The 21777-nt window shown below is 59.2% G+C and overlaps 1 protein-coding gene across 2 annotated transcripts; it reads left to right on the top strand.

Moving 5' to 3' along the window:
• The first annotated feature begins 8166 nt into the window (after positions 1-8166).
• On the top strand, positions 8167-21507 carry CIB2 (calcium and integrin binding family member 2). Of its 2 annotated transcripts, XM_082734402.1 has the most exons (6): positions 8167-8322; positions 12621-12655; positions 16923-17034; positions 18465-18612; positions 20559-20754; positions 20917-21507. In XM_082734402.1, the coding sequence occupies exons 1-6, from the start codon at positions 8272-8274 to the stop codon at positions 20936-20938; spliced, it is 564 nt and encodes a 187-aa protein (XP_082590528.1). In that variant the 5' UTR covers positions 8167-8271; the 3' UTR covers positions 20939-21507. The 2 variants fall into 2 exon arrangements, with proteins under 2 accessions (XP_082590528.1, XP_082590529.1); XM_082734403.1 differs by lacking the exon at positions 12621-12655 and having other exon boundaries at positions 8171-8322.
• Positions 21508-21777: the final 270 nt, after the last annotated feature.

Genomic DNA, 21777 nt, shown 5'->3' with positions numbered 1-21777 from the left:
CTTAAAATATTTAATGTAGGGGCTCCTGGGGGCTCCAGTTAGTTAAACATTCAACTCTTTTTATTTTATTTATTTACTTGATAGATCACAAGTGGGCAGAGAGGCAGGCAGAGAGAGAGAGAGAAGCAGTCTCCCTGCTGAGCAGAGAGCCCGATGCGGGGCTCGATTCCAGGACCCTGAGATCATGACCTGAGCCGAAGCAGCAGCTCAACCCACTGAGCCACCCAGGCGCCCCAAACATCCAACTCTTGATCTCAGTTCAGGTCTTGATCTCAGGGTGGTAAGCTCAGGCCTGCACTGGGCTCCACTCTGGGCAGGGGCCTGCTTAAGAAAACAAAATAAAACCTCCACCCTTAGCCATAATCAAGTACATGCAAAAATTTAAAAGTTAGAAACCTTTTTACCCCCTTTTTTAGGAAGTACGAACATGCTAATACCCTCTACTATGTAATGGATGGTGATTCCGGCTGGCTGCCTCCCACTGATACCACCACGCCCTTTCTGGAAAACATTGTAGACACTGTGTCTCTGGCTTCTGTGTTCTTACCCCCATCTCCTGCATAGATCCATTCCTGAGAATCCCTTGAGAAAACCCACAAAGACAAATCCATCAGTACAAAGACACTCATTAGAGGATTGTCTATAATTTTATTAATTGAAAGAAAAGCAGTCTAGATGATTAACAGGAAGTGGTCATGTAATTACAGCAAAGGAATTGAATGGGACACCACACAGCCCTCAAAAGTGATCGTTACGGAAACTTTTTCGGTATCTTGGTAATTATTTATGGTCAGAAAAAAAATGTATCAGAATTTGACATTTATCTAGGAAATAGGAGAGAGGACATTAGGATTCAAAGCCAATGGGCAAGAAAGAATTCTTGAGACATCCTTGGTGCATAATGGTTGTTTATTAAAGCACAGGGCAGGACCCGTGGGCATGAAGAGCTGCAGTCCGGGGGTTGTGAGGGGTGGTGAAGGGTGGCTGAAGGGGTTGGGGGAGGTAAGGAAAAGGGAGGTTTCAAAAGAGGACCTACAAGATACCGGATGTCTTGCCATTGTCAAGTTAAGGTCGTTTTCCCCTCTAGCAAAGCATTAAGACAGTTGAGAAAGGGGCGCCTGGGCAGCTCAGTGGCTAAGCCTCTGCCTTCAGCTCAGGTCACGATCTCAGGGTCCTGGGATCGAGCCCTGCATGGGGCTCTCCACTCAGCGGGGAGCCTGCTTCCCTGTCTCTCTCTCTTTCTGCCTGCCTCTCTGCCTACTTGTAATCTCTGTCAAATAAATAAATAATTTTTTTTTAAGTTAAAAAAAGACAGTTGGGAAATTCCTGAAGAATGTCACACAGGTGCCACCCAGGAGTGGGCGGTGGGGTGGGGGCAGAGGGTCCAGGGGTTCAGCTTCTGCTTCGTCTTCTGCGAGCCTCCGGCTCCCTCATCGAATCTTCTGTGCTCTGCCATCACTTTGTGCATGTGAGCAAAGACTAGCAGGGGACCTGCTCCCTGACTCAGGCTTCCCACATGGTAAAATCCAACTCTAGTTTCCCCTTCTGGGGCCAGAAGCCTTGAGGGTCGGCTCTGTTTTTCCAAGTAGATCTAGCATTAGATACTCCTCCCCCCGCACGGCTCCCTCCCAGGTCTAGAGTCCTCTCTGGGCAAAACCAGGGCAGGACCCTGCAGACTTGTCTCCTGCCTCCACCTCTACCCCTTACAGTCCATCTCCCGCCTTAGGGATGCTGTTAAAGCCTAAGGCAAATACAGCCTCCTCTGTTCAGAGTAGCGGGCAACAACTGTCTCTCGGAGTAAAAGCCAGTGCTCTAACCATGGTATGTAGGCCCTAAATCTGGTCTTGCTCCCGGCCCCCTGTGACTCAGATGTGGGGCTTTTCCCCACAACAAGCAACTGTCTGCAGCACCCCTGGGTGTCCCCAACTCCGTTCCGACACCAGCTTCGGGCGACACCGTCCCTGCTCCTGGCCAAGGGCTCAGTCCTGCCAGATTGTCCCCCGCACAGCACTAGTTGCTGGCCCAGATACTCAGCTGTGTTTCTGATAATCAGCCGTAAACCTGATATACCCATGATCCCCTCCTTGGGTTCAATTAATTTGCCAGGCGGCTCACAGAGCTCAGGGACATGCTTGAACCTGTTCATTAAAGGACAGGACACAGGATGCGGGTGAACAGCCCCATGAAGGGGGACAGAGCCAGCTCTGGGAGGGTCCTGAGCGCAGGCAGGAGCTTCTGTCCCCGTGGACGTGGGGCGCGTCCCCCTCCCGGCACGCGGATGTGTTCACCGACCCGAAAGCTCCCCAAACCTCATACATGAGGGACTTTGATGGCGGCTTCCCCACGTCGGCATGATGAATGAGTAACTCATTCCAGGCTCTCTCCCTTCTCAGGAGGATGGGGAGGGGGTCGTGGCTGCCGGGTCTTTCTCATCATCAGCCCCCTTCCAGGAGCCCACCCGGGGTCACCTCATTAGAACAAGGGACACTCCTGTCACCCAGAAAGTGACAAAGGTTTCAGGGGTCCTGTGTCAGGAACCAGAGGCAAAGCTGCTATATTATCTTTAAATATTTCAGTTTAGGGGCACCTGGGTGGCTCAGTGGGTTAAGCCTCTGCCTTCGGCTCAGGTCATGATCTCAGGGTCCTGGGGATTGAGCCCCTCATCAGGCTCTAAGCTCAGCAGGGAGCCTGCTTCCTCCTCTCTCTCTCTCTCTCTCTGCCTACTTGTGATCTCTGTCAAATAAATAAAATCTTTAAAAATAATAAATAAATAAATATTTCAGTTTAAATAATGTGATGTATGTGTGTTATGGGTTTGAACCCATAACTATAGAAAACCACCTCCTACAAGCAAGCTTTGGCCTGGTGCCTCCTTTTGGACAGCTAAGAATTGTTTTGACACTTACACTTTTATAAGCGGCTCATAAAAATTAAAAGATAATGCTTTGAGGGACTTCAATTATGTAAAATTCAGATTGCAGTGCTGATAAGTAACGTGTAGCTGGAACACAGCCCACCCACGCTGCCTGGTATGACAGCAGTCGGAGCCACAGCGAGGAGATGGGGCACAGCCCTGGACTGCGGATCCTGCAGAGCCAAAACTCTCCTGTCTGGTCCAAATGGAGAAAGCATGCTGAACCCCGGAGCCATGGTGTCCAGACATTTTGGCCTCAACACTACTTCTCACTCCTAAAATTTGAGGCCCTGAACTCTGTTAATATAGATTATTAATATTTAACCTAAGTAAAAATAGCAAATGACCCCATGGCTGTATTTGAGTGTGTGTGTGTGTGTTTTAAGATTTTATTTTTATTTATTTGACAGACAGCCACTGAACCACCCAGGCATCCCTCAAGTGTGTCTTTTTTTTTTTTTAATAAATTTTATTAAATTTTTATTTATTTCACAGAGAGAGAGATCACAAATAGGCAGAAAGGCAGGCAGAGCAAGGGGGAAGCAGGCTCCCCGACGATCAGAGAGCCCGATGCGGGGCTCGATCCCAGGACCTTGAGATCATGGCCTGAACTGAAGGCAGAGGCTTTAACCCACTGAGCCCCCCAGGTGCCCCCTTCAGGTGTGTTTTAAATAACTATAACAAGAACCCCGCTATATGTTAGCTTAGCTCAAGTATTTTTATGAAAAAGAGTATTTTCGAAGACAATAAACATTTAGTGAGGAGAGTGGCGTCGTTCCACATGTTTGCAGACGTCTTCAGATGGTGGCTTAACCTGCTGGCAGACCACGGGACTGCCCTGCCAGCCGCGTCAGTGCACCTGCTGTCATAGAGCTGAGTCCTGGAGAGCACCCCTGGCACCCATGAGAAGATGAGGGTGGGAACAGTGACTTGTGTTTTCTGTAGCAGAGATGATAACACCGCGGACCTCGCAGACCCTCCAAGAAGGTCTCGGGGACCGTGCTTGGAGAAGGGCTGCTGGGGCAGCGGGGACTGGCCCCAGAAGCCCACACTCCGAGAGCATCCGGGCGGCAGAGGATCCGCTGTGAGCACACGGATGCTCAGACGGCGGGGTTCCCGTCCGCAAGGTGCTGGCCAAGGGCTTCTGCTCTCCCTCAGATCACAAGGCTCAATGGGATCCGGGTCTTAGATGTCTGTCTGGCCTCAGGTTCACGCTGTCCTGAGCGAGGACACCGTCATCTGGTCCTGAACTGGAAGCCGTTTGCATCTCGTTCCTCAAATATTGTTGCTGCTGCTTTGGACTAAATCCTTGAACAAGGAAGCCTGTGGCAACACCTGAAAGGACGCTCTTTAGTCCTCCGTGTGCTCACAGAGCATGTCTGTGACTGAGAGGGGGTCTCCTTGCTAATGAGGGATGGTCTGTGGCCCACCATCCAGCCTGCTTGCACAGTAGTGTACCCCCCTCCCCATAGCAAGATTTGGGTGCTCCCCGCTGGAGATGTCACAGATCTACGGCAAAACTGAGCCCAGTCATTTTATGCCTGGGTCATTTTATGACAGGCGTCCTACTGTGCTCCAGGAGAGGTAAGGGGGCTGGGACCAAAGCAATGGGGACCCAGAGCTCGCGGCAGTGGGACTCTGCTGACAGGAGAATACGGGGTGAGGGAAGGAGGGGGTCACGCCTCTGAGGATTTTAAAGGCACCGGAAAGGAGGGACGACACAGTTTGCAGAGGAGGCCGACCCTCCTCCCTCAGCAACAGGACGGTCACCATTGGCTTGGGCCCATGCTAGGCCAGCCAGGAATAGCCCACATCCAGAATGGCTTCTGGCAGAGGGTCCGGAGCATGGAGAAAGCGAGCTCATCTTGCTTGCTCTGTGCTGACGGCCTTGGTCACTGGACCCTCCAGGAGCAGTGACTTGACTGAATGTATGAATGACTCCAGAAGATGGATTCTTTTAAAGAATGTGGATTCAGCGGTCACTAAGACGTTGCCCCAGACCCTGGGGATGGAGCCCCATAGGATGTGGTGTTGCCCTCCTGAGCCCTAGCGTCGGGAGGGAAATACAGCCCCAGACTTCCCCCACAAGTACAAGTATTCCTTCCCCCACAAGTACGAAGATGTGTGTGTCAAATGCTGGAGACGGGAAGTGAGCAGACAGACGGTCCAGTGCTTGGGACGGAGAGGTAACGGGCAGTGGCAGGGCACGTGTGAGGGACTGAGGTGGACCCAGTAACTGCTCATGGATGAAGCTGCTAACAGTGACTAGAGATGGGACAGCAAAGGGCGAAGGACTGGTCTGCAGGGAACATCTTCACTTTAAGAAGATGCCCCGACCAGCCTCGGGCCCAGGACACTCCATCTCCACCATTAAGATCCCCTCTGACCCTAAGTCTTAGAGCAGCTGCTTGCAGAGGAAGGACCCTTCATTGCGAAGAGTCACAGCTGCTCGAGGAGGAAGCACGGGAAAGAAGGGATGAGATGAACGTTTCGTGGTGGCCACTCAGACCCTTTACCTCCTATCAAACACTGCTTCAGCTTCGTACCATTGCTGCCTCCTGTTTTCCTTCCAAATTTTAAAACAAACTTCATGGAGTGAGTCAGAGACGAGAAAGCTCGAGTTAGATGCGTGCTTGCAGAGTGCCCGGCACTCCGGTGGGCTCCTCGACGACCTCTCGGCACCACCCTCCGTGCTGAACCGTTTACGAGACTGCGGGAGACGAGGAGCTGGCCCACTTTAAGGAGTGGAAACCTCATGTTCCCATCTTAGTGGGACCAAGATTTAAATCTAGCCACTCCCAGTGGAGTGACTGTTGGCCACTCTTCTCAGAGACATGGAACCGGTAATAATGCAACTCTGCAGACTCGGGAGGCGTCCGTGCAGTCATGGTCAGCAAATGCACAGCGTCCAGCACAGAGTAGGTGACCAATGCTTATTACGTCCCCCTCTCCACCCTCCCTTCGAACACACACACACACACCACACACACGGGAGCGGTGGAAGCACTTGGCTTGGAATCCCAGCATGGGGCAAGAGCTTCCTGTTACCCCTTCCTAGCTGGGTGGCATTGGGCAGGTCACTGTGCCTCTCCCAGCCCAGGGTCCGGTGACTATAACCCGGGACGTCACTGGTCCCTCCTCACAGCACTATGGGAAGAATTCAGGCGGGAGGGCCTCCTCTAGGGCAGCGGTGATAGAGATCACAAGGGTTTGAAGGGAATTTTTCCCGGGGCGGGGAGGGGGTTGCTTCTGTTGATCTCCCAAGGTCAGAATCCCAGAACTAAACACACAGGCCTCCGTGCCGAGGTGCTCGCTCCTCTACCTGGAATGCAGGGTAGGCACAGGGTAGGAGCAGAATGTGAAGACAGGACTCTGGCCCACGGCTGGGCAGTGTGCAACGTGAGAGCAAGGAGAAAAACCACACCGGCAATTGCTCTGAGGGCTGCCGTCTCCCCGGCTCTGACACGGGGGAGAATCTCACACGGGCTCTCGGCTCTAAAGTGCCACATTCTCTGAATCGTTGCTCACATACTCCACTGCCTGTCTTGCAGCTGAGGCCCCCCTCACATTGGTCCACTTCCCGTGAAGACTGGCCAGCAATCCCCTGGGCTTCTGAAGTCCCCCCCCACCTGGCTGAAAGTCACAGATTACGCCTCTGGTGACTCTTGGGGTTGGAGCAGGGCGGCTCATCCGCTTCGCGGATGGCCGCTGTTCTCATCTGAAAGTGGCGAAATGTTGAGAAACTGCAACAGGAACCTCCGGCAGAAAAGGAAACCAAAAAAATACCAGGGATAATCTGTCCAAGAGGGAGGGACCCCTGTTCCCATCGGAACCCCTAACCTCCAGCAGTGATTCTCAAAGTGGGGTCCGGAGCCAGCAGCACTAGCATCACTTGGGACCTTGTTAGACCCCCACATTATGGGCCGCCCAAATCGGAAACCCTAGGGGCGCCTGGGTGGCTCAGTGGGTTAAGCCTCTGCCTTCAGCTCAGGTCATGATCTCAGGGTCCTGGGATCGAGCCCCACATCGGGCTCTCTGCTCCGTGGGGAGCCTGCTTTTCCCCCTCTCAGCGCCTGCCTCTCTGCCTGCTTGTGATTTCTGTCTGTCAAATACATAAATAAAATTTAAAAAAAGAAAAAAGAACAACCCTGGGAGTGGAGCCTCCCAAGCGGTTAAAGAAACAAACCACCTATTTTAAAGCAAAACGTCCTGAGCTCCTGAAGTCCAGGTGCGGAGCCGCGCCCGAGTCAGCACCCGCGTCCAGCCCCGGCCCTGCTACCGCCCAGCCGTGCGGCCCGGGCGAGGGGGACCCGGGCGAGTGACTGAAGGGCTCTCAGCGCGTGTCCCCGCCCGCGCGCCGCAGAGGACGCCGGCGGCACCAGCTGCGCTGGGGTCAGCAGGAACAGGTATGGCCGGAGCCCTGGCCGGACTCAGCGGGGAGTCTGGTGGCGAAGGTCTTTGGCATTTGCCAAAGCGTCCCGGCCTTTGCCCCACTTCTCCGGACACGCTAAGTCCTCCGCGGTCCCGCGTGGGCACCCGCGGCTGCAAAGACAGACCAGCGGACCCTGCCCGCCTGCCTAAGAGACCGGAGGGCCGGACAGGCCATGCCCGGGCAGTGGCCCAGGGCCGCGCGGGCCTCCGGCTCCCCGACCCCTCCCAAGCGCCCGAGCGCCCGCCCCGCGCGCGAGGCCGGGATGGGAGTACCCAGTGCAGGACTCGCCTCGCGGGCGCGCCCAGCCCCGGTGAAGGGGCGCCAGGCTCCCGCACCGCATCCCCGCGCCACGGAGTCTTCCGCGGCCCGGCGCCCCGGCCCCGCGCGTCACCAGCCTTGGCCCGCGACCTCCAGTCCACATCTGACCCGAGGGAGGGCCCGGCCCCGCCCAGCCGGATGTCCTGGCCCCGCCCCGCGAGTGGTCCAGGCCCCCGCCGGGCCGGAAGTCTCGGCCCCGCCCACCATTAACCTTGACCCCGCCCAGCCGGGGGTCCTGCCCCCTCTCGGCCGGAAGTCCCCCTCGCCTTGCCGGAAGCCTCGGCCCCACCTGGCCGGAAGTCCCGGCCACGCCCGGCCGGAAGTGTTGGCCACGCCCGGCCGGAGGCGGGAAGAGGCGGCCCCTGACGGGGTGGGCGCGGCGGCCGCAAGGCGGGGCGGAGTCGCCCGGCCCCCTCCGCGCCGCTCGCGGTCGCGCTCCCGGCTCCGGCTGGCCGCGGGGCTGCGGGGCTGCGGGGCTGCGGGGCTGCGGGGCTGCGGGGCTGCGGGGCTGCGGGGCTGCGGGGCTGCGGGGCTGCGGGGCTGCGGGGCGGGTCGCGGTGGCCGCGAGCTCGGGCTGCGGCGCCCGGGCGACGGCGCGGCGGCCGCCATGGGGAACAAGCAGACCATCTTCACGGAGGAGCAGCTGGACAACTACCAGGTGAGCCGGCGCCCGCCCTCCTCTGCTCTCCGCGCCGCGCGCGGGCTGCGGACCCTGCCCCTGCTTCAGCTCCAGGCGTGACCTTGGGCCGTGACCTCGAGCCTCAGTTTCCCCACCCTCGCGTTGCGAGCGCTTTCCCGTGGGGGATGCTCGCCGGCGCGCTCGCCCGCCTTCAGCCGCCTTGCTCTGGGCCCCCGGCCTGGACGCGACCCCTGCCCCAGCCACCTGCCCAGCGCCCACCTTGGCACGGAGCTGGCGGGTCATCGAACGCGGGCTGGAGGGAGGGTCCCCTATCCCAGGAAGCAGCCCAGGAGAGTGGGGTCCTGTCCTGTCGGGAGCGAGGCGCAGCTGCCCGCAAATGCAGTTCTGAGTTGGGGCCGCCTTGTTTACCCGTAGGGGCCCTTCCCGCTGGTCCAGCGTGGAGGTAGTTGCTGCAGGAAGGCGGGCCAGTACCGGTCCACATCTCGTGGTCCCCAGTCCCTCAGCAGCCACCCCCTAAGACCCTTCCAGGACCTCCTGCCCAGAGTCACGGAACTGTCCAGACCAGGTGTCCAGAGCCCTCGCACCGGTGGGTGCAGGACGCGGGCGCAGAATGGGGTTCAGGAGGAAGGCCCAGCCCTGACCCCGGGGCCCTGGCCAGCCTCCCAGGCCCCTTCCCTGCTCTGCCCACTTCAGCAACCCCCGACTATCCACAGCGACCGTGACACGCCAGCTCTTTCTCCCTCCCTTTGCCTGCGTTTTTCCTCCTCCAAGGCCCAAGGCGATGCCTCTTACCCCACTCCCCCCGGGCAGGGGCCCTGGTTGTGCTGTGGGAGCCATGAGGCCGCCTGCTGCCTTTCCCAACAATTAGTTTGGTGGTGGGCTGGACGTGGGAGCCCTCCGATGTGGGCAGAGGTAAAACAAAAGCCCCGACTGTCAGTAGTGGTTGTCAGCTCCACGTGAGGCCCTGGGAAGGCGCAGGGAGCCGCAGTCACGGCCTGGCTGCCGGGTACCAGGCACTGGAACGGGTCCCTCACAGCCGGGTGCTTTTCAGCCCCGTTTCACAGAAAAGTAAGCAGAGGCTGAGGCACCATTCAGGGCTCTAGCCCAAGTCTCTCTGCATTTGTTTGGGGGCAGGGACTGTGGGTGCTCTTGGTCTTGGAGGCTGGCCAGCCTCCCGAGAGAGGCCCTTAATGCGGGCAGCTCCTGGGGAGGGCCCTGGTGGGCGGCAGAACACCGCGGGGAAGAGGAGCTTTTGCTTTGCAGGATTCAGCGAGAGTGGCTCACTTGTGCAGGAGGCATTCGCGGGGCAGGGGGCCACATGGTCACTGGCGATTAGTAGGGACACTGTGCTCAGTAGTGAAGAGTGGCCCGGTGTGGCTGGGAGCCTGGGTTTCCACGCAGACCAGCAGGTATTGGGTTACGCTTCTGAGCCAGGCCCAGGGCTGGGTTGTGATCCTCCCGCCACAGCCAGGCAGGCTGGGAGAAATGAGAGCAGAAGAGACCTGAGAGCCCCCAGCCCCCTCCCTCGGCTGTCCAGCCAGTCAGGGCCCCAGTTACAGCCACCTACCCGCCCCTCTTCAGCTGCAGAAACCTGAGAGCCCCAGCCCTCCCCCTCTGCAGGTGCCAGTGATGCCCAAGTTCAGGTTTCTCTCAAAACTTCTCTGCCTTCCTGATCAATCAATCCATCCCCCAGGCCTCTCCCTCCCCAAAGCAGGGCTCCCTGCCTTCCCCAGAACCCACCGCTGCCGCTCCGTCCTGGCTCTCTGCACTCGGGCAGCCCATGACTTCAGCCCTGAGCAAGTCCTGTAACTCTCCTGGGAACCCGCCTCTGTCTCCGCCTAAGGATCCAAAGCAAGACAAGAATTGGAATGTGGCTACAAAACCTTTCCTTTGCCGACACCACCAGCCTACTCAGAACCCTGAGAAGCTTTTAAGGTTCCTGCCATATTCACCCCCTGGGGACTGCTTCCTGCCACGGGTTTCAGGCAGATAAGTCAGCAGCAGCAGAAGCAGACTGTCCGCTGATGTGTGGCTTTACGGCAGCTTTGCTGGTGCTCAGAAGCGGGCGAGGTTAGGGGAGGCAGGGTCAGTGCCTTCACGGACACCTTCTGCAGCCAGTGAGAGGTTTACGTGCAGAGGCCTGGTTCCTCATCCCATCTGCACGTATTGAGCACCTGTGGTGCGCAGGGCGTCAGCACACACAGTGGGAGCAGGATGCGGTCACGTGCAGTGGTCGTGGGTGGACCCTACAGCAGTAGGCCATGATCAGGAAGCACAGAGGACCGAGCTGCAGTCAGCCCTTCTGGGCTGCATGTACAGCTAAGAGCAAACCATCAACTTCACGGAACCTCAGTCTTCACATCTATAGAATGGGGAGGTAATGCCTCTCGCCCCGGCCCCCCATCGGCTAGTGGTGAGGACTGAACAGAATTGGATAATCGGAGCCCCACGGACCAGGCCCAGTCGAGGTGTGGCTCTCAGCCTGGGATGTGTATGCAGGCATCAGAGTAGCTTTGAAACTGATGCCTGGCTCTAGCCCTGGGGATTCTGCTTTAATGGATCTGTTCCTTGGGGCTGCTGGGGCTGCTGGGGCTAGAGCTAGTGGTGGGGCCGGGGCCGGGGCTGCTGGGAGAGGGCACAGGAGGTTAAACAGCTCCCCAGCTGATTCTGCTCTAGAGCTGAGGCCCTCGAGTTCGCAGGCATCAGCACCACTGAAGCCGGAGGATCTAAAAATGCAGATCCCCCCGCCTTGGGTTTGTGACTCAGTAGGTCTGGAGTGGAGCCTGAGAGGCGGGTGCTGCCCATCCAGGCACCACACCTTGAGGACCTTTGAGGGGGACAGATGTAAGTGGTTTGATAAGGGACCAGGATCATATGAGAAACTTTTGCATCTTTACCTGTAGGGCCCTGGGTCAGGACCCATGTACTCTTCAACCCAGGGCAGAGAGCAAGGAGAGGAAGACAGGATAGGCCAGGATGCAGAGACCAGAAGCCAGGGCCTCTCCCCGTCGGTGGTGATGCTGACACGCCCACCAGGCTGGTTGGGAGAGCCTTGGCCCTTCTCACTGGGCACCTTCAGGCCGCAAAGCCAGCCCTGGGGCTGAGGGGGCTCTGTACCTGGACGACTCAGCTGGGCAGCCTTTGGGACCTGCTCCTGAGATCTGGGGGCGTGAGGAAATCAGTCCACACAGTCACCGCCTGTGTCTGGGGCCTGCGGGACAGGGCGTTCTCTCTCCATGCTTGTTGGGGTGGGGGGTAGACAGAGGAGCTGGGGGCCACAGCAAAGCCTAGCCCTCCAGGAGAAGCTCCTAGGTTCCTAGAAGGCCAGGGCAGCATGAGGGCTCTTAGTCCAACTCTTGGGTAGCAGCATGTGGCTCAGAAGGACCAACTGACTACGTGTGGCCTGGAAATGCCCACCCACCCCCCTCCTCAGCTCTCCCAGAGGCGCCCAGTGGGCCTGTCCTCAGTGTGCAGTCCAGCTGCCCCGGCGGTCTCAGGTCCCGTCCAGGGCAGCAGCCGCGAGCCCCTCGTCGGCCCGCTCTGCACAACATACTGCCTCGGGGTCTCCGGGCTCTACAGAGCCTCAGGGGCCGCCTGCGCCCATGGGCAACAGCGAGCAAGGGCAGACCGCAGGGGTGAGCACAGGAGCCTCTGCTGCTGGGATCTTCATGCCGCTGTACTTCCCACCGTGGCCTGGCCTGGTATCCGACTGCATCACGGGGCAGGACATCCAGAGCAAGGCGGGGACAGCTGAGAGGAGTTTATGACCAGGAGACCTTAGGACCCGTGTGCTACCCCCATCCTGAGAGGCACCTGTCGGAGGGTCCCTGGCAGCCTCCACCCTTGATTCTGTCCGGGTACCACCAGGCCCTCCCTGCCTGCCTGCCTCCTCGCCGGTCGTGCCCCACACCCCGGCTTCCCTGTGTGACCCCAGCTCTTCTGGTGGCTTCAGAAGTCAGGGAGATGCTGGGGTTTCCCCAGCCTGTGGACCTCGGACTCCCCCTCTCTGCGCGAAGGCTAAGGAAGGCGAGCCACTGCGGCTGAGGCCCTTGGGCCCTTGCTCCAGCTTGTCTCCCAGCCCCTCTCCGTGCTGTCCCGCCAGGCAGTCTGCACCTCGGTGACCTCTCCATCTGCCCATGAATGCTGCTCAACACCATGTACACAGTCCGCCTGGCCAGGACAGAAGCTTCGGGAAGCAGCAGCTCTTGGCCAGGGGCAGGGTGGGGGGTGGGGGGAGCGGTTTGAGTCTGCGAGATCCCAAGGGAGAAAAGATCCTGGGACTTGCAAGGGACTGTGTGTGTGTTTTCCCTTTGCAGGACTGCACCTTCTTCAATAAGAAGGACATCCTCAAGTAAGTGCGGCTTCCGTCCCCCCCAACCCCGGCGCGGGGACGGGGCAGGGGCTGGGGCCCTCACGTGGGCTGGCTGTGCTAGCTGGACCTGAGGAGGAGCGTCGTGAGCTCAGGCGGCGGTGAACTGGAGAGCTTGCCCTGCCTGCACCCACACCCCTGTGCCAGGAACCGAGCTCTCTGCCGCTCTGGTCCTGCACACCAGGCGCTATGGTGGGTGGTTCCAGGCTCTTTCACTTAATCCTCGCTGTGACCGTGTAAGAGGAGAACGCTTTTCTCGCCACTTTGCAGGTGGGGCTCAGCAGTCGGCCAGAGTCACAGAGCCAGGCACTCAAGACCCGGCCTTCTCCCGCAGGCCCCTTGCTCTGTCCCCGTGGCCTGGCATCTGTCAGGCCCTCTGGCTCTGGTTCTGATGGCCTCCTGCTCCTGGGAGGTCCAGAAGTCAAGGCCATGGCCTGCATCCCCACACCACCCCTGAGCTGCCCACCCGCGGCTCTTCCCTTTCTTTGGGCCTGTCACTCGTGGCCTTGCCACAGATCCAGGCTCTTCAAACCATGTTCTAATTCGTCTGTTTGGCAGCTACGGTTTGGGTTATTGTCTTAGTTTACTTACTGTTCCCGGTGTGCTAGCCCCAAATGTGGGCCACCGGCCAGTCGACAACTTCCAGAAGAATCCATCCCTCCCGGTGCTTTCCAGTGCCGTCTGTCAGGGACCGCCCTTCTGTAGATGGGCACTGTCTGCGTCCCCCGGGGGACCTGCTGTTCCTGCCAGCTGTCTCCACACCCAAGGGGCAGACAGCCACAGAGGCCTCTGCTCCAGGCCTGCGCCCACTCTCCTGCTTTCATCCTGCCCGGCGGACTTCTGAGTCCGGTCGGCGCGCTCTTGCATGACCCTGTTGCAGACTACGGTTAAGGGTGTGGTCACTGTGTGGGAAAATGGTGACATCATTGTCACCGTTACGGGGCTCCAAGGAGGAAAAGAGCAGCACTTACCCCACCACCTGAATGTTTTCAATTTTTTTTTTCTTCTTAAGATTTTACTTACTCATTTGACAGACAGAGATCACAAGTAGGCAGAGAGGCAGGCAGAGGGGTAGGGGGAAGCAGGCTCCCCGCTGAGCAGAGAGCCTGATGCGGGGCTTGATCCCAGAACCCTGGGATTGTGACCTGAGCCGAAGGCAGAGGCTTCAACCCACTGAGCCACCCAGGTGCCCTTGAACGTTTCCTCTCTTTTTACACACTTTGAGTTTATTTCATACTTTGTTGTTTTGGGGAGTCTTGGTGGGTTTTTTTTCCCCTAATTGTGAATTAGGTTTTTTATATCTAATTTTTGAATAGGCTGATGACGGAACATAGAAAACTATTTGGCGCTGGATAGTTGCTGAGCCATTTCTCCTTGGTAGTTTTTAAACTGACAATTTTTGGTCTGGCAAATAACTTGCCTCCTCCTTTCCAGTACTTCCATACTCCGCCTATGTCCCTGACTGGTCGCAGAGCCCAGTGCTCTCAGGCGGATGCTGTGTGACGACCGTGACAGTGGGCGTTCCACACTCCCGGGGTCTCCGCTAAGTCACTGTTTAAGTATGGGGCTGGGTGCTGGTGTGAAGCAACCCTTTATTTCCGTGTTACTAAGCATAGGGAGCTTTATTATTGATAAAAATTGATACTTCATAAATACTTGTGTTAACAAACACTCTACAACCGGAAGCCGTTGGGCAGTGGGTTTGGTCGCAAGCAGCAGCCCCGTCCTCCTGTTCCCATACGCCCCCGTCGTGCGGGCACCGTCAGTGTGAACACGGCCTGCGGACGTCTGGGGGTCTTCCCCGTGTCCTTACAACCATTCAGTCGTAAATGCAGCTGCCAAGTTAATAAAAATGGTTTTTAACCTATTGCTGTGACGTGGGGTCCCAGATTTTCGGACACCCGTGTATTCCTGGCAGGCCTCCTCCATGGTCCGAGTGCATGAAGCTTCCAACTCCGTTGGACTTGACGTAGGCGCATCTTGTAAGAGTTTAGCACCTGTGTGTGCGCCGTCGGCCCGTCCTTGATGCCGCCCATTGGGGTCAGAGGACAGGGTTCTTGCTAACTTTCTGAGATGAGCAGGGAGGCTCTTACCTGTTTGCCCTGCACGCTGAAGCACGCCCCACAGGGCAGGGGTCCGTCGTGCCGAAGCCTCCGGGAGCTCAGCGGGCCCTGCCTTGGGACGGGGTAGCAGGGATGCACTTCCTTGTTCCGAGTTTCTCCCACAGTGATTCAGCCTTCCCAATTCTCTTCAAGTTTTCCTAAAAAGAAAAAAATGGCCATGTCACTTTGTCCTAGAGTCAGGGTGGAGGTTGGCCTCCCCCCCACAAGGGGACACGCCACCCTGCCAGCCCTGCGCCCCTCTCCCCAGTTCCTCCTGGTGGGGTGCAGCTGAGGTCCTGCTGGCTTCTGTAGTGCTATCCTCCTTGAGCCCCACGTGTGAGGACAGTAGGACAGTCCCCATTTTCTGATAGGGAAGTTGACTCACCCCAGGGTCAGACCACCAGCCAGCGAGGTGCGGGCTGTAGCCACCACCTCACTTGACCCCATGTGACCTTGGAAGGGTCAGGTGATACCCAGGAGCATGCAGCATTACGCCCCAGCATGTCCAGGGTCAAGGGCAGGGGTACGGGTCATAATGTGACAGTTGGAAGTTGAGCACAGGGTTGAGTACTCCACCCCAGCTGCCTGAATTGGGGTATGGAAGTCCTGGCTCTGTGTTTGGGGACAGTAATTCCGAAAGCACGAGCAAAGAAAGCCCTTGAGTGCGCCAGGTGGGGAGTCCGGCTTGGTCCGGTCACCCTGCTGTCTGCTCCCACGCCCCCAGCCAGGGGGGGAGTCCGGCTTGGTCCGGTCACCCCGCTGTCTGCTCCCACGCCCCCAGCCAGGGGACGGGCCTCAGCTTGCTTCCCTCCAGCGCTGTGTCTCTAAGCCCCAGAGCTTCATTGTGATCTCAGGATGTTTACGGGAACCTGTGGCCGGCAGGGCAGGCTTGTGGCACTTTGCTCTGCCTGTGCCCTGCTCGGACTCTGAGCCAGGTGCCTCTGGGCTGGGAGGAGCCCAGTGGTTGGAACCTGGAGCGCCTTGGGTTCGAGTCTGGGCCCCACCACTCACTGGCTGGTGTGCTGGGTGGGCACTTAACCCTCGAAGCCTCAGTTTCCTCCCCGGAAACTATGGAGAGGGTGACACCTGCGTCTTGGGGTGGTGTGGGAGTGACCTTGAGTTGTCCACACGGGACACTGACCCGGAGCAGGGCACAGAGTGAGCACTTGCTAGACAGAGCTGCCATCACCCGGGGGAGCAGACGCACACTTCCACGCTCTGCTGGAGAGGACTGGGTGGTTGCCGACGGGCCTGCCGCAGGGTCTACCGCTTGCAAGCAGACCTGGCTTTGGGGGCGCAGGGCAGGTGTGGCCAGGAGCTCTGGGGCCACTTTGATGCCACTCCCAACAGTCCTGAGCCTCACCTTGGGCAAGGGACCTGCCTCAGTCCCTGCTCAGTGCCCCACACTTGTCCCCCATAAGTTGTGCTTGTCTGGGCTTGGGAGTTGGGGGTTATTGTCTGCAGTGTTAGGGACGTAGACACAGAAACACAGGGCAGAAGAGGCCCGAAGAGCCAAGAAAGGGCCTCCACTTGAGTGCTAGACCGTCCAGGGAGGTGTGAGGAGGTCCCACACGGCCCAGGGTCCATAGGGGCTTCCTGTGGATGTGGGAGTAGGTGAGGGTGGGGGAGGCTGGCAGCTGTTCCAGAGACCAGGCCTCGCAGTCCGACTTGAGGCAGGGGCAGCCAACATCCCAGGTCTTAGCAGCTTTGGGGCCACAGAACGGTAAGGAACTCCTGGTCTTTGTTCCCGCCATGGACCCTTAGAGTTGTAGTTGGGGGGTCCTAGACAGATGGCTTCTAGCCTCCTCAGGCCTCGGTTTGCTGAGCTGTGAGCTGGGCTTGCAGTGTATCTGCATGGCCAAGGGGACGTGCCTAGCACATAGAAGACCCTTATGGGAGCCCAAAGGGGAACACAAAGGTCTGGTTGTGGACCCTGCAAGTGGGGCCTGGCCTGCGGGGGATGGTGCAAGGGTCCAGGACATGACCTGGTTATTGGCCTCCCTCACAGGTCCTAGCCCTGTGGGCAGAGCAAGGGCCGGGGTGGGGAAGTGTGCCATGCACAAGACTGGGGTACGGGGTGGGCCGCACCGGCTGCTGGGGGCTCCGGGGTGCACCCCTCCAGCTCCTCCCCTCTGCCTCCCTTGCAGGCTCCACGCGCGGTTCTACGAGCTGGCCCCCAACCTCGTCCCCATGGACTACAGGAAGAGCCCCGTGGTCCACGTGCCCATGAGCCTCATCATCCAGATGCCGGAGCTCCGGGTACGCGCGAGGCTGCTGCCGCCGGGAGGGGCTGGGATGCAGGCCGCTCACGCCCCCAGACCCCAGCTGAGGCTGCCCTGCCCTCCAGGGCTTGCCTGCTCCATGCCTGCCTGCTCCCCTATACCCTGAATGCACGGGCTGGCGTGCGGGGGCGGCGCGGGGGCTGTGCTCACTCCCCTGCCCCTTGTGCAACAGCCAGGCAGCTCTTCAAGGCAGAGTGTGTCTGCTCTCTTCTTTTGTAGGATTTTATTTATTTTTTTGAGAGGGAGTGAGCGAGCAGGAGGAGAGGGACAAGTGGACACTGAGCGCAGAGCCTGGCACGGGGCTCCATCTCGTGGCCCTGAGATCGTGACCAAGCCCAGTCCGAGTGTCCCACGCTTAACTGACAGAGCCCCCCAGGCACCCGCTTGTGTCTGCCTTTGCCGACGGCTCTTCTGTCTCCGCCTTGTCTGGCTTTGGCCTCTCGCCTCTGGCCACCCCCCATCACCCTTCTCAGACCTGCCGATCTTGTCAGAAGGCCGCTTGGGGTCAGCATGTCTGGGTGGAGGGGGCGAGATTCCGTTGACCCGCGGACGCTGCTGGACCTCAGACCACATGTATGTTCGATGGGAAAGTTTCATTTCATGAGTTCCAGTGCCCGCCAGGGGTAAGGGAGACTGGTGTTCGGGGCACATATGCATCCCGCTGTGAGATGTTGCCAGGAGCCCCTGGCCAAGCCTTGAATGTGTGACTCAGGGTCAGGGCACCATGTAGTGTCCTTTCTGGTCTCTGTTCCAGTTGTGACCTCTATCCTGAGGGACAGTGAAGCCCAGGCTTGGCCCTGGCATGTGCCTGCCAGCCTAGAGAAGGGCCTGAGCGCCGGCCTGGAGGTCACTGCAGGGGCGTGGGGCACTCTGGCCGCTACGCAGGTGGTTTCTGAGTCTCCTTGGCCCAGCACAGAGTGGGGGCGGCCAAGCCCACTTGGGGTGGGGACTCCAGGAAGAGGGAGCCCCGGAGACCTGGGACCAGAGGACGGAGTTGGGGTGTGGCTCCTGGAGTGGCAGGCCCCCGAGCAGGCTGACAGTGGCCTGGGCTCTAACTAGCCCCCCGATTCTTGCCATTTGTCCGCTTCTTTCTCCGAGCCTTGGGGGCCCCACTTCTGCCTCCCATGACCTTGGCCTGACCTGGCCTAGCCCAGGGCTGTCTGAGACAAGAGGGTGTCTGGTGAGCATAGCTTGGCCTCACCAGCTCCATGCTCGTCTGAGAAACGTGACCGGAGGAGCCCGGGCGCCTGGCCGCGCACCGCCCCCCAAGCCCCATGAGGCTTTATTCATCCCCTCACACACCAGCCGAGCTGTGCCGGCGGCCGTGGGGGCTCACAGGCCTAGGGGTCTCTCTGGAGTCCGCCCAGTACCCTGTGCCCACGCGACCGCTGTGGCTGTTTCCTGCAGGAGAACCCCTTCAAGGAAAGGATCGTGGAGGCTTTTTCTGAGGACGGCGAGGGGAACCTCACCTTCAACGACTTTGTGGACATGTTCTCTGTGCTGTGCGAGTCGGCTCCACGGGAGCTCAAGGCTAACTATGCCTTTAAGATCTACGGTGGGGGCCTGGGGGGTGTCTGGGGGGGTCCTGGGGGCGGGGGTTGTGTTTGGGGATGCGGGGTCCTGGGGGCTGTCTATGGACAGGCGTGCCCAACGGACAGAGCCGCAAGGAGGTGCCAGGCCTCCAGGAGCAGAGACCCAAGCGGTGTGAGCCGAGGGAGGTTGCAGGTCAGGCTGCAAGGAGCCAGCCAAGGAGCTTGGACCAGGCACCTGGGGCTCTGGGGCCACTGCGGGCTTTGGGTGGTGGACGTGTACGCCAGAGGCCAGGGGCTGGAGAGGGCACCTGGGCCAGGCAGCGGGGCTCCCGGGGCTGTGGTCACACCAGGCCCCAGAGGAGAGAACTTGGCACAGCTGGCCTGTACCCCCATGGGGACACCCAGTTCCAGGGCAGGGCTGGGCCTGAGCTACAAGAGACCTTGTGTGTCCCAGCACCTTTGACCAGCCTGTGGCTCCGGGCCTCTCGGACTTTTTCCTTTTGTAGCCACCGTGCTGCTCTCCGAGGCCTGGTCTCGGTGCTCGCAGCACCCCTGTGTGTGTGTGTCAAAGCACGGCAGCCGCGGGGGCCCACCCTCCTCGCACCACGCCCCACTGCACCGGCCACCCTCTAACCTCGGACCCCTGGCAGCACGCGTGGGGCATGCTGTTGTCTGCCTGTGAGGGTCGTGGGGGGCAGGTGGGGACAGATTCAGGGGTATCCAGACTCTGCTGCCCCAGCTGTGGGACAGAGTGGGAAGGCCAACTGGAACACGGGCTTTGGTGTTGGGGAGAGTCGCGTCAACGGTCACCCCCTTCCTGGGCCTCGGCTCCTTCCCATCAAAGGGGCACAGGAATCCAGCCGGCCGGGCAGCCAGCACGTCTCTGCAGAGCTTTCTGGGCACCCCTTCGGGAGCCGAGGGAAATCCTACCCATGCCTGCGGGTACCTGTTTAGGGGCTGGGCTCAGGGTCTAGCCCTGACCAGGGGTGTCCCTTTGGGTCACATGCCCTCTGCAAGACCCTGTTTCTTCATATGTGCATGACCTGGACCCACCAATCTGCTGCATGGGTGGTGCCAGGAGGCAGAGCCCCTGCCAGTCCCACGGGCCGCCACACTCCTCATCCCTGCCGTTTGTGTCAGGGTGCGGCCAGCGGCGGGGTCCCTGTAACCTAGAAAGCCCCCCAGAGGTGGTGTTTGATCTGAAACCTGAGGACAAATGGGAATTTGCTGGACAGACCAGTGGGAGGGGCGGAGATGTGGGAGCTGAGCTAGACGCGGCGTGCAGGGTGTCGGGGTCGCTGCTGCGAGCCGGGTGGCTGTACTTGGGGCAGCAGTAGTGCCGTCTGCCAAGTAGACTGGAGCCATGCATCCCGCTCTGCACGGCGACCTGGGCCTCCCTCTGAGGGCTCCCGAGTCTCCTGACCACCGCCACGCCTGGCAGGGGGCCGCAGGAGGCCACATGGTGCTTTTGGGACAACGTGGCCATGGTGGATGAGCAGTTAGCGGCAAACACACCTGTCCTGATTCCCCCTCCACGCAGCACTCTGCCCTTGGCTCGGTGGCTTGGCCTCCTGGGTCTCAATTTCCTCTGCTCCAGCGGGAGCACAGGGCCCACTGTCCCAAGCCTCAGACTCAGACTTGGAAGGGTCTCGGGCCAGGTTTGGACCGAGGACCATCACAGGGTCTTACGGGGTCATGAGTGTCGACTCCTCAGATGTGCTATTTTTTTTTTTTTTAAGATTTTATTTATTTATTTGACAGATAGAGATTATAAGTAGGCAGAGAGGCAGGCAGAGAGAGAGGAGGAGGCAGGCTCCCCGCTGAGCAGAGAGCCCGATGTGGGGCTCGATCCCAGGACCCTGGGATCATGACCTGAGCCGAAGGCAGCGGCTTAACCCACTGAGCCACCCAGGCGCCCCTCAGATGTGCTATTTGGCCTGGGACTGAGCACCCCTGCCCCCGCCCGCAGACTTCAACACGGACAACTTCATCTGTAAGGAGGACCTGGAGCGCACGCTGGCGCGGCTCACCAAGTCAGAGCTGGACGAGGACGAGGTAGTGCTCGTGTGTGACAAGGTCATCGAGGAGGCCGACCTGGACGGCGACGGCAAGCTGGGCTTCGCGGACTTTGAGGACATGATTGCCAAGGCTCCCGACTTCCTCAGGTGAGGCCCAGCAGCTGGGGCTGGGGTTTCTGCCGACTGCTGGGCTCCCGCTCACCCGCCCTCCCCGGAGGTCAGCTGTGTCCTTCGCATCCTCCTATGGGACCGTGCCCTGGGCCGGGGGCCAGTGGGATTTCTGCTGAGGGGCCCTAACTCTCTTTCTAGCACCTTTCACATCCGGATCTGAGAACACTGGTGAGGGCGCAGGGGCCCTGAAGCTGACCCTCTGGCTGTCCTGTCTACACGAGCGTGACCTCCGAGCTGCCCGGAATAGAGGCTGTGGCCTCTGGGGTTAGACCCACCAACATTTCCTCGGCCCTTTCGGCAAAAAATTCCTTAACCAGGGAAGGGGGGTGTGGGAAGCAGGGCCCTGCCATAGGCCATCTGTCTGGGCCCCCAAGCCCTCCAGACCCCCGTCCTCTCCCCGTCATAAGTGGCCCCACTAGGAGGGGACAGCAAGACCTCACAGGGCAAGGGCTCCAGATGTGTCCCAAGTCCTGGGCGGGTGTCCCGGTCACCCAGGGCAAAGTGAAACGGGAAAGGTTTCATGAGCTATGCAAAACTCACAACTGGGCTGCCCCCCTGGCCCCCCCAATGTGAAACTGTGTGGACAGTGGGTCAAGGGCTCTGTCCCTGTCCCTGGCTGTGAGGCCTGGGCATCCCATGTTCTGCACCACCCCCCCAAGATGTGGAATTCTCACTGGTGCGTGCTGTCCACACATTTGTGAATTCACGGTAGTAAAGCACTTTGACGTCCCTGTGCTCTCTCTGCCGACGGTAAGACGGGCTCAGTGGTCCCTTTCTCCTGCTCCTTAAAATCCCACATTGAGTGGGTCACCTCGGCCCAGCGTTGCCTTCCTGCTTTGGACACTCACGTTTATTTCAGTGCTTGTATTTTTGAGAGGGAAACACATTGCCTCAAACCCCCAGGTGAGCCCCACAGGAGACATTAGGTGAGAACCGTGTCCATTTCCCCTGTGACAGTAGAGCTCGTGGTGAGACTTTACAGAACGCTAACCATGAGTC

Source organism: Mustela nivalis, assembly GCF_964662115.1.
Source record: "Mustela nivalis genome assembly, chromosome: 6".
NCBI classification, from domain to species: domain Eukaryota; kingdom Metazoa; phylum Chordata; class Mammalia; order Carnivora; family Mustelidae; genus Mustela; species Mustela nivalis.
Note: the sequence above shows the minus strand (reverse complement) of the source record. Positions and strands in the feature narration are given on the sequence as shown.

Coding starts and splice junctions, on each gene's coding strand:
- CIB2 (XM_082734402.1), top strand. CDS start 8,272: ATGGGGAACAAGCAGACCATCTTCACGGAGGAGCAGCTGGACAACTAC. Junction 12,656..16,922: donor AATAAGAAGGACATCCTCAA/GTAAGTGCGGCT, acceptor CCTCCCTTGCAG/GCTCCACGCGCGGTTCTACG. Junction 20,755..20,916: donor AAGGCTCCCGACTTCCTCAG/GTGAGGCCCAGC, acceptor CTCTCTTTCTAG/CACCTTTCACATCCGGATCT.